This window comes from Eleutherodactylus coqui, chromosome 1 (assembly GCF_035609145.1).
Source record: "Eleutherodactylus coqui strain aEleCoq1 chromosome 1, aEleCoq1.hap1, whole genome shotgun sequence".
Taxonomy (NCBI): Eukaryota; Metazoa; Chordata; class Amphibia; order Anura; family Eleutherodactylidae; genus Eleutherodactylus; species Eleutherodactylus coqui.
Window position 1 is genome coordinate 322,378,616 of NC_089837.1, and position 16,618 is coordinate 322,395,233.

A 16,618-nucleotide genomic window follows, 5' to 3' on the forward strand; every position below is an offset into this window, starting at 1 on the left:
GGATCTGCCAACGTGAGTCCTTTTGCTGACAAAATGCCCAGGAAATTGTACTATACATGCTTTATTTAACTCAATGCCTTTGTAATGCCAAGAACAAATTATTGCTCAGCAACTAATCATACAACATTTACATGACTGTCTATAGGGACTTGCCTGGCTACAGGGAACTACATATATCTATGAAGCATTCCTAGAAGATTACACAAATAACATGTTTTCTACTTTCCCTCTGAGCCAATCACCTTCTTTAGTCTCTGCCTATTAACACGATACAACCTGTAAAGGTATTTCCTTGGCCACACCTAGGAAGGATCTGAAGGAGCCACGGCACTGAGGCTGTGCAACATTAGATTCACGTCTATTGCGATCCTTCTCTATTCTCTGCCATACAGGTAGGACTCCGGCAATTAACACTTTATATTATGGGACTGTGAATCTTAGCATATCTAACATCAGAGAGAAACTTCTCTAAGTTGTATAATTGTCTCATCTGCCTCACTTCTCAAGTTGTTTTCTACTGATATATTATGTGTTACTGTGTATACTAAACTAAACTAAGTGTGACATACACCATAATTTATAATAGCCCTCTCCGCTTTCTTCACTTCTGTACATGATAGAATAACGTTTCATTCTCTCAAACTTTTAGAATGATCAAACACCAAAAAAATCATTGAAAACCAGGAGAGTAATCTGATCATTAGATAAGGAGCAGATTTCTCTGTACTTTAATTTGCACAGCAAAGGGCATGTGAACAACGACTGTAACGGAAGTGATTTTATAGTCACACATGTAGATAAAAATCCCAATTCTGAATCCAGTATTACATAGATCCTTGAAGAATCATTAACTGTATGAGACTACATGTATGGCTTACCCAACTTTTTAGCATTTGCTAAATCAAAGTCTGTTTAATGCACTACCCAACTTTTTAGCATTTGCTAAATCAAAGTCTGTTTAATGCACTATCTTTTAAAGCCAACTACAAGAAATACATAGTCTGGCACCAAGGACTTGGCTCCTTTCTTTGACTTAGAGCCACACCACTGTAGGCTTGGAGCACACCTTGTTCGGGGTACTGTATTCAGTCTATAGTTATGCTGAAATCTGCCTATTTAATTCTGAATATACATTTGCATATTCTTTCTGTTTTCTCTCATATCATGCACAATCGCTAAACTGTATTATAAAGCAGTTAAATGCACTTTATCAGACTATTATATTAACCCCGAAATAGGTGCTTGGCTTGATATTGAAGCTATCATGTTTGTGGCATAGACTATGAAAAATCATTTAAGGCTCTCAAGGCAGTTCAGGTGCGGTTAGGACAGCACCTGAAAAACGGGTTTGCCATGACTTGGCACAGTTTTTTAAACAGTTTTAAAGGCACCTCAACCCCCCGCTATGATGCCAGCCTTATTGCATACACAGAAGCATGTTCAAGCAACATATTGTCCGCTCTTCTCGTAGCGTCGCTACAGCATTTTCTGGTTATTTCCACCTGTATACTGATAATATTAGAAAGTACCTCTTGGTTGGTTATGACCAAAAACTGCACAAAACGTAAAAAAGGCATTTCTCTAACATAAATATATTACAATAAGCCCTTTATTTCATTTCATGTAAACTTAACTAGCAGTACGGTCTAATATCTACATACTTGCTTGTGAATAGAAGGCTTTATTAGGCTAGTATAACATGAATGTAACTTGGGTGCATTTCTGCGATCTTCATACAGACAAGTGTTCCAGCCCAACCGTGGGTCTACTGACCCATAGTCAGAGCATCGGGATCTAGGATACTCGAGTTTATATCAGTAGACCCATGTTTTGATCCGGACACTCATCCATATGCCCCAATTATACACTTGTGTGAAACTACCCTTTATGTAATAATTGTAATTAATAGAGGTACTGCCTTACCAGCATGGCCCCCTGATATTGCAGCTATATCTCACAGTGGGTCTCCTAGAGACTACCTAAAATAAAGATTATTTATTGTACAAGGTGCTGACCTCTCAGCAGCATCCAGCTTTGGAGGAGTAAGGCTGCTAAACAGGTGAAAGTGGGGTGAAGGAGGAAGCACCAATTTAAAGCCCAATGTCTACGGGCGGGTTTGATTTGCAGAATCCGCGAATCAAGCCAGCCATAGGGAAACATGGGTGTCTGCAAGTAAAATAAAGCATGCAGATTTGATTTGGTCAGGAAAAATATCGCAGTATGCTCCATTTCAGTGCGGATCCGCAATTAAATTGCGGACGGGACGCGGATTCCGAGGGAAAGCAGGAGTTTAAAAAAAAACTCCACTGTGCATGTGTGCGGCGTGTTGGCTCGCACTTCTGCACACATCTGCAGTGAAGAAAATGAAGACTCGGACAGATAAATAGAAGACCCACAGTGTCTTCAGCCGCGAGCAGGGTCGGAGTCCGCTGCGGGTTCCCGCATGCGGAATCTGATCCGCCCGTGGACATGAGGCCTATAAGAGGCCATTTTATAGGTCTGGAGCTGGTGGTGGCCCAGCGTACTGCCATGTATGGCTGCAAAATTGTACTGAGCTTAATTTTGCAAGAAATTGCGCATCAAAATCCACAATTACATTTTTGGTACAGAATTCGCAGAGGCGGATTAAGGTTCAGATTTGGGTGCGTAATGCGGGTTATTTCCGGACCAAGTGAAAGCATCATGAGGCCAGATTCACATGAGCGTATGTATATTTGCACACACATTTGCATCGTGTTTTGTGCATCAGGTGTTGCGTGTTTGCGCAACTATTTTGTACTGTACTTTTTTGCGCGCGCAAAGAAATATGCAATGCTGATTTCAGCCATTGAAATTGCTAATTCGTTTAAAGACTTCAACATGCTGCGTTGTGTGAATTAACTTATTGAAATCAATGGGTTCTATTTACTGCGTATTGCATAAGCAAATATAGCTCCGCCCCTGTCCCGTCCCCTCCCATTGCAAACAGCCAGAGGGGAGGAGAGAGGAGGTGAGCCAGCAAGGGGGTGAATCTGGCCTAGGGGACCTTTTACACATGACAGAATATTCTGTAACAGCAGAATATTCAGCCCCAAAATTTGCAATGCTAGGGAATAAAAAATGGCAGAATCTTGCCAGTAATTCTACATCCAAATACGCAGTTAGCATTGCGGATTTGGAGTGAAATTCAGGGATGGCATATTCGACAATGCTGTTGCAGAATATTCCATTCTGTGTAAATGGTCTCTAAGGGTTTGAATAATGGAAAGAAAACCCATTAGAAATATCATAGAATCATAGACTAGTAGAGTTGGAAGGGACCTCCAGGGTCATCGGGTCCAATCCCCTGGCTAAAATGGCCTTCCCCCCCCCCCAAAAAAAAAAATCTAAATCAATCACCTGGTCCACGGTGTCCCGATGCCTCCTGATGGTCTCCGGCATCACTGAATGGCTGTGATTGGCTCATCGAGCATCGGCTGTGATTGGCTGCTGGCATTCGATTAGCCAATCACAGCGCTCACTTTGGTATTTAAAGCCCCGTCACCAGCAGAAGCTCAGCTGTGAGATGAGGAGGACGAAGTTTACTGCAGCGCGGCTCAGAACGTGCACCACTGGTGTGGACTTTGACTCGGATCTGCAGCTGATTTAAGCCTGTGCAGCGCTCCTTTTACCTCCCAAATACTGCCCATGCCCACAGGGTGGCACACACTAGGAACTGCAACTGAGCACTACCTCTGGTCATGTGATGCAAAAGTGGAATTACATGAATGCTGGCAGCAGAGCACAGCTGCCGATGTGCACTGCGTTTTGGGTACTGGCAGTATTTGAGGGATGAGAGGAGTGCTGCATGGGCTGAAATGAGTTGCAGATCCGCAGCTGATTTTGAGTCAAAATCCACACTAGTGATGCAAATTTTGACCCTGTGTTTTAATGCAGAAATGCTTCGGATTTTGCTGCAGAATTTTCCACAGTGGAAAATCCGCAGCATTTCTGCTATGTGCGAATGTACACTAAGGGATTGGAAAATACTTTCAACTTTGCGTAGATAGATGTGTAAGAGAGTCCTCCAAGCTTACTGTGTAAGGCTCTGTTCACACTATGGTCAGGATTTATGTTTTCTTCTATTGTGAAAGCAGAAAACTGAATGCCATATGTGTCCGCGTAACTCGAAGAAAGATTGGGCAAGGCCTATCTTTTCTTGCAGAATTTGCGCGTGAGAAACACACTCATGATAACGAATCCATTGAAATCAATGGCTTTGTTTTGTCACATTTTACGGACGTGAATTTCATGCGAACAAAAACAATGACAAAAATGAGTGAAAAGGATGAACTGCACCTTTTGATAAATCCAAAACAAATGAAAAAACAAGGGGTGTAATTTTACGTCATGGACAAATCGGAAGCAAAACAAACATGTTTTACATTGAGATTTTCATGAGGTTTTACATAAAATTTGGAAAAAAATTAGAAGAAATTGTAAATTGTAAGACATGTTAAGATTTTGCCACAGATTTGTCCATGCGGTAAAATTATGCCTCAGGTGAATCTGCAGCAGGTGGTGGTGCTGTAATGGCGCGGCCGTGACAGATGGAGGCGGAGGCAGTATTTTTAAAAATTAAAATAAGCTCTACTGAACTACGGTTAGCTTTTTCTCTCTATAAGGCGGTGCAAGAACTTTAAATGTAACGTATTTTTAACTTTAAGTCACACCTAACATATAAATTCATCAGGGGAACTCCTCAGTGGCATAAAGCACTTTGAACATGTCCTCGTGGCATTTCATGACTCCCTGTCATACTCCATATTACATTGTCGAAAGTCTGCAGTGTGACAACCTCACACACCATAGGTGCTAGAGTAGAACACCAACAATACACCGTAGGTGCAAAAGAGTCCATCTCCTATCTCACATAAGCATTTGTTGGTGCATAAAGCTGCTAATCAAAAAGCTTTGTCCCCCATCACAGTGTTGATTATATTTTAATAGCCATCTTCAACATTTTGCACATTTCATCATGTATTAATGATAAACGTAAAACTCTTCCATATATCCATAGTCTGTAAATATAACATTACAGTTCCTGCATATCTATAATCCCTTCGGGGCAATATTCCCCCAGTTACATTAGTGGATCATAATCACTAGCGTGCACACACTATCGTCTCATTAAACTCGTCTTACATGTCTAACTGCTTTATTGCATCCAGGTCCATGGTACTGTCATCAACCCCAGGTCCATAGCGATGTCTGCTTCTAAAGGTACCAAACCCCATGTATGAAGGGAGTCTCTCTCTCCTTCCACATGGCACATATTGGTTTCAGCCCTCAGGTCATCAGGGCCCTTTCGCTGGCAGATCACAACTTTGACCCCTAGTCATCAGGCCCTTTAATCATCTGTTTTGGCCCTCAGTCATCAGGCCTCTTTCTTGTGTTTCTCCCCAGCATGCAAACAGCATTCACACCCCCTTCTCAGAAACTGCACTATATGTCAGTATACGCTCATGTTTTGTGATTTTTTTCAGCAGCGTGTGGATGTATGGAGGGTCCCCACAGACAATCCACGGCAAATCCACCCTGTGTGAACTGCAGAATATTCCACTGCAAAAAAACACACCAAAATCTGCAGGTCTAAATACGGATTTTGGAACAGGATTACTGGTAGAATTTTGTCATTTTAAATTTCCTTTCAAAATTGTCATGTTAGACATGTGGATTTTGGTGCAGAATATTTCTCATGGCAGAATTCCACAGCATCCTGCAGATTACTATGTCCCATGTAAAAGCACTCTAAGGACTCTCCATGATATGGATACAAGGCACTAACAATTAAAACAAAGATAGTCATGGACTTTCCATTTAATCCCTTACTGACCACCCCATAGACTTATTACGTCCTTTTTCCTCTGGGGATTAAAGCCCTGCAGGCTGTGGATGTAACAGCTCTATGCTGTCAGCTGCCGGAGGTAGCCGACATCCTGGAGCTGTCATGGGGGGCTGCGGGAAGCCCCCCTGGTCATGCAATCGCCGGTATCTGGGGTATCCCGGCGATAGCATTAAGGTCAATGTAAAGTTAAAAAAGTAACATTTTCGGTTCCCCATACAGATCAGATCTGTAAGGGTAGCTGAGGATACTTACTTCCGCGATGTCCCGCAACTTTCTGGTCCTTCAGGACCTGATGACAGAGTCTGTACATGCGCGCCAGACGGTGTTACATCATGAGCATGTGCAGAAGGCCAGGAGGCCCGGGAAATTTAAAAACTCCCTGCTCCCAGCTAGTATGAGTAGCCGAGATCAGGGAGCTGCTACCGGGCATCGCTGTATGCAGTTCCGGTGACATGATTGCTGTTATCCAATGGATAACTTGTAGAGATCATGTAGAAGTAAAAAAAAAGTGTAAAAAAAATGGAAAATAAAGTTTGTTTCATCTCCTCTAATGGATCATATCCATGAGGGAAGATGAAATGACTAAGGCACCCGGATTTATCTGTGGACCTTACCCTGGATTCTGCGCACGCGCTATCCCCAAAATAGCAGATTGACAGGGTAATTTAAAATCTGCCCGCTCATGGCTACTAAACGTAGCCAAAAGCCTGGAGATTTCATGGGGGGCTGCGGTACGCAGTTCTTGGTCATGTGATTGCCGTTATCCAATGGATAATGGTGATCACGTAAAAGTAAAAAAAATTTAAGTTTCACCTCCTGTCATGGATCTGAACAATGGGGGGAGGTGAAATTACTTACCTAAGGCCTCTGGCAATGTCCCCTGACAGGACCCTTATCCGCGAACCTTTCCTCAGCTTCATCGCATGCGCCCATCACCCAAATGGGGGACGCAAGCACAGACGCTGGGGATGGCCCAGGAAATTTAAAGTTTCCTTGCTCCTGGCTACTTAGGGTAGCTGAGACCCTGAAGCAGAGACAAGGGCTGTGGTGGGCGGTCACTGGTCACATAATCGCTGTTATCCAATGGATAATGGTGATCACGTAAAAGTTAAAAGACATCTGAAGTGAAATGCTCCTTTCGATTAGGGCCCCGTTGTGCATACGGACATAATATTAGGACCACAATAGGGATGTTTCTGAACACGGGACAAACAGTGGTTTCCATTTTGGGGTGAAAGTCTTCATTCATATGTGTGCAGTGCAAAAAATACTGTTTTTAAAATGACAGAAATGCCAAAAAATGAAAATCGTAATTTTTTTCCTTCTGCTATGCTTAGATTCATTCAAAAACTGTAGGGTCAAAATACGTAGTACCTTTCAAAATGGAGTCATTTGTGGGGTTTGTATGAAGTTTTCGCCTCTCAAGGGCTCTACAAGTTGGCAATAGTGCCTAAATCACCTTCAAGCCACCAGCTGCTCCTTTCGGTTTGGGCCCCTTTGTGCATACGGACAGAAGATTAGGGCACAATTGGTATGTTTCTGAACACAAACAGGGGTATCCATTTGGGGGTGCAAATCCTCATTTTCATATGCACTATAGAAAAAAAACTGTCTTTAAAATATGAAATTGTATTTTTTCTCCTCTAAATTGCATTAACTCCTGAAAGGAAACTGTGGGGTCAGAATACCCATGACCCCCCTCAATGAATACATTAGGATGTGTATTTTTTTTTATGTGGTCATTTGTGAGGGTATGTATTATTCTGACACCTATGAGTCTTTGCAATCTTGGCTTGGTGTAGGAAAACAAAAGCTTGGTGTGAAAATAAATTTACACAAATACTATCTGTCTATTTTTACCACCTAAATGAAGTACAATATTTGGCGAAAAGACAATGTCAGAATCACTTGGATATGCAAAACCTTTACGGAGTTATGCTATGGTAATGTGACACGTCAGATTTCTAAATTTGGCTCCATCACTAAGGTGCAAACAGGCTTGGTCACAAAGGGGTTAAGAGACACAATACATTCATTACTGCTGCTTAGTTCTTTGCTACAAATGTCTATCACATCCTGTGAACTGTACAGACACAATACACACACGTACTCTCCTCCTACACATGTGTTTCTGGGCGTGAGAAAAAAACTAGCACAGAAAGGGTGCTGTCTATGCAAGACTGCTTGGACTTGGAGCTCAGTGCTCAGTTAACCTTCCATTATGAAGAGACCAACTCCCTAATCCTATTTCACCTATTTTATTATTCTTATCATCACTCATTATCTAAAACATAATTACCGATGAGGTCATAGCATGACAAGAATAAGGTGAACTACACTAACCTAGTATTAGTAATTCAAAGTTCCACTCTATTACTTTATTCTCTACTTTTCTCTTGTTTTCATCCTTTGTGAAGAATTCTTTTTGCAGAAACCTGCCCAGCAAGTTTGATGAACGACATTATACACCCAGATACTTGTCTCCAGTGCATATTTTTTGCCTCTTACTGAGCAAACAGCTCGACTCCTTGCCAAGTATAATGTTAACCTGAGTAAAGGTACAGCAATGTAACCTTTGTGTCATCATGATGAAATGCAGGGAACTCAACAAGACATGGCCTGTAGTGACTGCACAGCTGGAGGGTTTACACACATGGAACATGCTTAACCTCAGAGCAGGGTGATAGGGTGCAAATTAAATTTTTAGTTTTGCACTGTGTTTCACGCCTTCCCCTGCTTATTTGCACACCTCCCATCGACTTCTATGGGGGCTTCTGCTGCGCAATACGTAGGTAGATAGAGCAGGTCCTGAGAACAAGTCCATTGATATCAGTCTTTACTGGTTGACCACTCTTAGGGAGGGTAATAATGGTCTTACATTTTGTCCATTTGTAAGCAATTCGTCTGGCTGTTGACCGGTGAAATCTAAACTCTTCAGAGATAGTTTTGTAACCTTTTCTAGTCTGATGAGCATCAATAACTCTTCTTCTGAGGTCCTCAGAAATCATCTTTCGTCATGCAATAATACACTTCCACAAAGGTGTGTTGTGAAGATCGGACGCTGATTGATCCCTGTTCTTTAAATAAAACAGGTCATCCACCCACACCTGATTGTCATTGAAAACACTTGACTCCAATTTCACCTTCAAATTATCTTCTCATCCTTAAGGTTCATCTAATTTTGCCACTCGCAAACATGTGATATTGCATCATTTTTCCTCAATACATAAGTGACCAATTATAATATTTTTGACTCATCTTATTTGGTTCTCTTTATCTACTAGTAGTTTTTTACGTTAAATCTAGAAGTGGGAGTCTAACGCAGAAGAGGTGCAAATCTTCCCAATGAAAGGGGAATGGTAAGGATGGTTTCTCATCTGCGCCTGGGGTTCTGCTTTCCTGCTCCATTCGGGAAGCAAGAAAGGGAAAGACTTGTGGCCGAATAGCTCAGTCTCAGGATGGAAATGAACAGCGCCAAACAGACCCCATTGAATATAATGTGGTCCATTCGGCTTCTGCTCAGCTACCCGACTTTTAGCCGGAAGAAAAAAAAATGCTAAATGCAGTGCTTTCTCTTAAAGTATTTTGAGCTGGATCGGTGATGGAACCTCCGACTAGAGGTTCTAGCACAGATGTGAAATCACCCTAACATGCAGGTGCCAATATATTTTAACATTTCTAGGAAGAATAACAGAGGAACAGCACGATTTAGAGTTAAAATAAAAGATGCTCCAGAATTGATAATGTACACGTATGTACTAAAGCAGGCATGTCAGGAGTGCTCAAAGGTCCTCTTTAATTTAATCTAAGTCCATTTTACTATGCACCTGAAAAGTCCAAGCTTCAGTTGCATTTTGAAAAAAAAGCGCTTAAGAAAGAAAAAAACCTTTCATAGACACAGTACTTTGAAAAGCAAATAAAGTTATCAGACTTACTATGGATATGAAAATGGCCAATCTCTTTTATGTGTTTATTCAAACTGGGTGTAATGTTCCTTTCTATACTGTATGTGTATAAATGAAGATAAGCAAAAATGTACTTGATTGCAGCTAGAATAATAATCTAATTGTAAGCCATTTCGTGTTTTACTTTCTATTTATTAGTATAGAAATTTTATTACATGTACATTAAAAAAAACAAAACGTAATATAAAGCTGCATATTCAGACTTAGTAATGATATAGGAACTGTACAGATCTACGCAATTATTTCAGCTTCCTGCTTTTTAGCCTTTCGCTTCCTCTTTCGTCCCGTAGCTCTCAGTAACTATTGAGAGTTTCTTGCTATTCGAGTGAGGCCGCACCCCAACACGTGGCCTTCTCTCTTCCTTATAGAATTAACGCCAAGTGCACATCCAGTTTGGCACGTGAGGTGACAACATCACCATAAGTAGTACGGAATCTCAGATGCCAGTCCCACTAGGTTACTGGAACACAGCACAATTATTGATGAGATATTTCATAGAAGTCAGTGGGTTAATCACTGGTAGACACAGATACGACATAGCAGATGTAGGTAGGAATACACCACTGTTCAGGTAATACAAAGCATTGTTCGATTTATTAGCTTTTCCTCCCCCTACAGTACTACTCTGTTATATACCATAAGGTGGTGGACATGAGCTAGAGTCATTGGCACTTGTAGCATACCATTTTTCTGATATGATTACACTAGTTTTTGAGATTTCTACTGTATATTCCTGTTACAAAGGAGAATGAAATAGTCCCATGTAATGTGATGTATTTGAAATACTGTATATGTGAACTGATGCACATGACTGGTTAGGCAGATTTGTCATAGATGCATCAGGCAATAGAGAATTTCATGACACGTGGCATTTTTGTGTTTTGTGCAGCATGTTGATGAATAAAGTGCACGGTGACAGTTTTAACAAGACTATAATACATTTGAGGGACAATATAAATACATACTGTGGATATAAAAAGTCCACACACCCTTGTTAAAATATCATGTTTTTGTCATTTTAGAAAAATCTGACAAAGATGAAGCATTTTAGATTTATTTCTTATATCTTCAATGTGACCGGTTATCTGTTCAATTCCATTCAAGAACAGACTGAAATCATTTAGGGTGGAAAAATAAAAAAGTTAACTATAATCATGTGGTTGCATAAATATGCACACACTAAAACTGATACTTTATTGATGTACCCTTTGACTTTGACATTATTCAGTCTTTTTGGGTAGGTGTCTATCAGCATGGCACATCTTGACTTGGCAATCTTTGCCCACTCTTCCTTGCTAAAGTGCTCCAAATCTGTCAGATTTTGAGGGCATCTCATGTCTATCACCCTCTTCAGGTCAACCTACACATCTTCAATGTGATTCAGGTCTGAGCTCTGGCTGGACCTTTCCAAAGTTTGACCTTATTCTGCAAAGCCATTTTTTTGTTGATTTGGAAGTATACTTTGGGTCACTGTCATGTGGAAAGGTGATATATTTCTTTTCATCTTCAGCTTTTAGCAGAAGTCTGAAGGTTTTGTGCCAAAATGGACTGATATTTGGTACTGTTCATAATTCCCTCCACCTTGACTAAAGCCCCATTTCCAGCAGCAGAAAAAACAGCCCCAAAGCATAATGCTGCCTCCACCATCTTTACTGCGGGTATGGTGTTCTTTTGGTGATGTGCAGTGTTCTCCCACATACTTTTGGCAGACTGGATGTAGGCTTGGCAAAACATAGCCAGATTTGGATGATTTCCTTTGTTAGAAAAGGCTTCCATCTTGCCCCTGACCCCACAGCCCAGACATATAAAGAATACAGGAGATCATAGTCACATGCACTATACAACAAGTACTTGCCAGAAACTCCTGCAGCTCCTTTAATGTTGCTGTAGGCCTCTTGGCCGCCTCCAGGACCAATTTTTTTCTGGTCTTTTCATCCGATTTTTAGAGAAGCCCAGTTCTTGGTAATGTCATTGTGCCAAATTTAATCCATTTCTTGATGACTGTCGTCACTGTGTTCCATGGTATGTGTAATGCCTCGGAAAGTTTTTGTTCCCCTTCTCCTGATGATACCTCTCAACAATCAGATCCCTTTGAACTTTTTGCGAACCGTGGCTTTTGCTGAAGAATGCAACTACAAAAATGTTTGGAAAATCTCACATCCCCAAATATAAGAGGGTGTTCACACTTACAACCACACTATTTTAGTTTATTCCCTACCCTAAAAGATCTCAGTTTGTTTTTCAATGCAATTGTACAGATAATGGGTTACATTGAAGCTAGAAATAAATCACAAATGATTTTTTTAAGCGGGGTGTGTAGACTTTTTATATCCACTGTATACTCCATAGTGTTTTACCTTTCTGAGATCAAAAGTTATGTGAACTATAGAAGACACAATTCTCGTGTAGATCGAAGGTATTTACATTTTACTTTCAAAATGATGCCAATTGTACAAAAATTGAATCACTTCATTGTATAAGGCCTTTGTAATTTTAAACATTATGGATTGCAGAGTATAATCAGATATACCATCAGACTTAATGAGCATTTGACAGTGTTGTAATTTTATATATAGCTATAATAATGGTATGTACCTCAGCCAGTATGCCTGCTGACTACACTTACAGCTAAACAACTAATATACCAGGAATAAAAACCATCTCAGGAATGCTAAGAAACTACAATCAAGCTGGTACAGCATGTGACTGGAAGAAAGTGTGAGACATCAATTACACTATCTGTATATAGATTGAGTCATGTGTAGCTCTAGACACTATGGGCGAAATTTACTAGGCCCAGAATTTCCAATGCTGGTCTTAGTATAATTTTCCCCAGCACACAATGAACCTAATACATGAAAAGGCAACCACCTCTTCATATATTGGACACATCTCGGCACCTCCATGTGCCTACACAGAAATGGTCCGACCACTTTTTGGTGTAAACTATATATAAATCTGGTAGTCCAGGTAGCAACGCCCACTTCTCCATGGTTTTTGTTTGTTTGTTTTTACAAAAGTGACAAGACCGGTGCAAAAAGCCAAAATGTCACAAAATTGTTGAGCAAATGTTTGCTTGTGCAAAAATTTGCAGCTTTTTTTATGCCATAAAGGGCTTAATAAATGTCCCCCTAAAAGCCTGGACTGATAATAGTTGTATCTAACCAAAACTTTTATGCTCAAAGTAGACATAACTGATGTTAAACTTATGCCCTTTGTGCACCTCTTCTGTATCCATAAGCTGGACAGAGAAATATTGCATCTAACATTTCTCTGTTCAGCTCAGGGAGACTTCCATCGGAAAACTAATTACACTGGACACAAAACTGAGCCAATAAGAGACTTTCCGATTAGTTGTGTGATCAGTTTCCTTCTGGCATTTTTATACTAGACTGGAGGACTGGACATATAAAAAAGAGGCCTTAATTATACACTGTATTACAGAATGCACACAATGTTTTATAGCAATGGTTTGCCTGTTTCATAAAAAAACATATATGCATTATAGTGAATCCAGTCATCGTCTATTCTAAATTAATTCAGTTGTCTTTTTGTCTCTTTAGGCAGCTAGTTCAAAATGGACTGGAAAACATTCCAGGGTCTCCTGAGTGGCGTGAATAAGTACTCTACAGCATTTGGAAGAATCTGGTTGTCGGTGGTATTCGTATTCCGAGTCCTTGTGTATGTGGTTGCAGCAGAGAAAGTATGGGGAGATGAACAAAAAGATTTCGATTGTAACACTCGACAACCAGGCTGCACCAACGTTTGCTATGACCACTACTTCCCTATTTCTCATATCCGCCTTTGGGCTCTACAGCTTATATTTGTGACTTGCCCTTCACTTTTGGTCATTATGCATGTTGCTTACAGAGAAGACCGAGAAAAAAAGAACAGGCGAAAACATGGAAATGACTGCCATAAATTGTATGAAAACACAGGCAAAAAACATGGTGGCCTGTGGTGGACTTACCTTTTTAGCCTTTTCTTCAAAACTGGAATTGAAATCACATTCTTGTACATCCTTCATAAAATGTGGGATAGCTTTGACCTACCAAGACTTGTCAAGTGTACTAACGTGGATCCCTGCCCTAATATTGTGGATTGCTACATTGCTCGACCAACTGAGAAGAGGGTTTTTACCTATTTCATGGTAGCAGCCTCAGCCCTCTGCATTATCCTAAATATTTGTGAGGTAGTCTACCTCATTTGTAAAAGGGCTATCAATTGTGCTAACAAGTATAAGAAGACCAATAAACACTCAGTTACCTACAGTAAAGCATCAACCTGCCAGTGTCATGTCCATTTAGAGGCCTCAGAGAAGAAACCACTTAACAAAACAGTGGACTCTCTCAGAGCTTCTGCACCCAATCTAACCTCTTTGTAAAATGTTTGGATCTCTTTCAAAAATATATTAAACTACAGTCTAACAAGTCGTCCAGCTCACAGAACTTGTACTACCTCCTATTTTGGTAGTCTTTCTAATGTATTGGAGGGACATACTGAGAGTTTTGAGTTGAGGACTTTACTTAAATGAACCTTCTTTGTTCAGAGCTGCCAAAAGAATGGTGGAATGTTCTACTATGGAGTTACCACTAAAGCATTAAATTCATCCAAAAAGATAGATGAAAAATATCATGGTCTGCTAGTGAAACCAATGCTTTACAGATACTATAATGTGCATTTCATAGTTTGGTTGCAAATTGATGTGACTCAACAATTAATGGAAACCTTCAAATGAAAGTATTATACTTACTGCCGTAATACACTTGTTGACCAAAACGGGACTGATATAATGAACTACTGATGATATTAGGAGTTGAAGAAGAAGAAAAACATTCTATTATTATGCTATATTAAGTGGACACTAATTTGTTGCACAAGACAGATGTTGCTCAGATCCGTTCAGATGCACGTTTCTCTACAAGGTTGGAGAAATAGAAGATCCTTCAGTGGGCTGAGATTTCGGAACGGCAGAGCTCACCCAGGGTTCAGAGAGGACTTTACCACTTACAGATGAGCAGCTGCTGGGATCAATCACTTTCTGGTTTATTTCTCATTAATGATATGACTAGTGGGTACCATATAGCAGAGTTTACAAGGTCCTCAGTAACTTCCTCTGGTTGGCCTATAATAACTCAGTCATCATAGTTTTGCTATCATAGATATTTTTAGTTCTGTAGAAAATATTGTACAGATTATGGATAAAATTGTGTCTATAATATGTAATGTTTTATATCTTATAGCTACTAGGCTAGCCATTATGCTTCAAGATGGTTCAGATGTAGATCTATATTGAATAATCTTTATCAGAATGCAAAAGAAAAGGATAAGAGTAGGGAAGGGAAATGACTTATCTTTACTTGGGCTGCTCTCACACACGTGTTGAGAAAACGCCACACAAAACCGTGGCATGTTACCGTGATTTTGCGCAGCGTTTTTAAATGCATGTTACAGCGTTTTTTAATGCACTGCATCACTGTGATGAGTAATGAGGTGCCTTAAAAAATTCATAAAAGTAGAGCAGACAGCGCTAGAAAATGGAGGCGTTAGAAACGCCGTGTTCAAGCACTGGTTTATGATGGCATTGTACTGCAGTTAGTGCGGCATTTGGGATGCTGCACTAATCACGGTAAAAAGCGGTGTGTGTGAAAGTGGCCTTATAATGCATCTATCAGAGAGAAAATGGACAGGTCCATGCAGACAAACTGCAAAGCTAATCAACTGTACGTAAGATGTTTACGCTAATAAGCAGACACAAAACTATTCTTTCTACTCCGTTTGTATTTATTATTTATAAATTATGTATATTTTATTAAAATTGCTTTTTTAAATAAGTGACTTTTTAATTTGAAGTTTTCATTTGCAAATGAAAAAAGTTAGTAATATAAATTACAGAATTAAGTACAAGCTGCGAACTGGTCTAAATGTATGCCAGTCAATATTAGCAAGTTGAGCAAAACGTATTACACCAAAGTTACATAATTTTGGTATATTGGACCTCATCTATCAAAGCCAGCTAAAAGAAAAATGGTTCTTATTGTCCATAACAACCAATCAGAGCTCTGCTTTCATTTCCCCTTAGATAAGTGAGGCCCATGTAGGCATTAGAGATGAGCGAACGTGCTCGGCCACGCCCCTTTTTCGCCCGAATACCGCGATTTTCGAGTACTTCCGTACTCGGGCGAAAAAATTCAGGGGTCGCCGTGGCGGTGCGGGGGGTTGCAGCGGGGAGTGGGGGGGAGAGGGAGAGAGAGAGGGCTCCCCCCTGTTCCCCGCTGCTACCCCCCACGCCGCCACGCCTCTCCCCGCCCCCCGGCGCACCCGAGTACTTTTCACCCGAGTAGTGAAGTACTCGAAAATCGCGGTGCTCGATTGCGAAATCGCCCTTACCGAGTACGTTCGCTCATCTCTAGTAGGCATCCTACTATAGCACTGATAAATCTTTCCTAATAAATTCATGATTAGCCTTGTATTTAGAGATGAGCGAACGTACTCGTCCGAGCTTGATACTCGTTCGAGTATTAGCGTGTTCGAGATGCCACGCGATGTTCGGGTTACTTTCACTTTCATCTCTGAGACGTTAGCGCGCTTTTCTGGCCAATTGAAAGACAGGGAAGGCATTACAACTTCCCCCTGCGACGTTCAAGCCCTATACCACCCCCCTGCAGTGAGTGGCTGGCGAGATCAGGTGTCACCCGAATATAAAAATCGGCCCCTCCCGCGGCTCGCCACAGATGCGTTCTGACATAGAGGAGGGAAAGTGGTATCTTGGTGGAGCTGCTATAGG

At 40.8% G+C, this 16,618-nt stretch overlaps 1 protein-coding gene across 1 annotated transcript; it reads left to right on the top strand.

Annotated features, from left to right (window-relative positions):
• Window positions 1–265: 265 nt before the first annotated feature.
• On the top strand, window positions 266–15,666 carry GJB3 (gap junction protein beta 3). The gene is made up of 2 exons (XM_066575057.1): window positions 266–392; window positions 13,395–15,666. Exon 2 carries the CDS (start codon window positions 13,409–13,411, stop codon window positions 14,213–14,215), a length of 807 nt encoding a protein of 268 aa, XP_066431154.1. The 5' UTR covers window positions 266–392; window positions 13,395–13,408; the 3' UTR covers window positions 14,216–15,666.
• Window positions 15,667–16,618: the final 952 nt, after the last annotated feature.

Bases quoted from the DNA above. Each gene is read 5' to 3' on its own strand.
- GJB3 (XM_066575057.1), top strand. From the start codon at position 13,409: ATGGACTGGAAAACATTCCAGGGTCTCCTGAGTGGCGTGAATAAGTAC.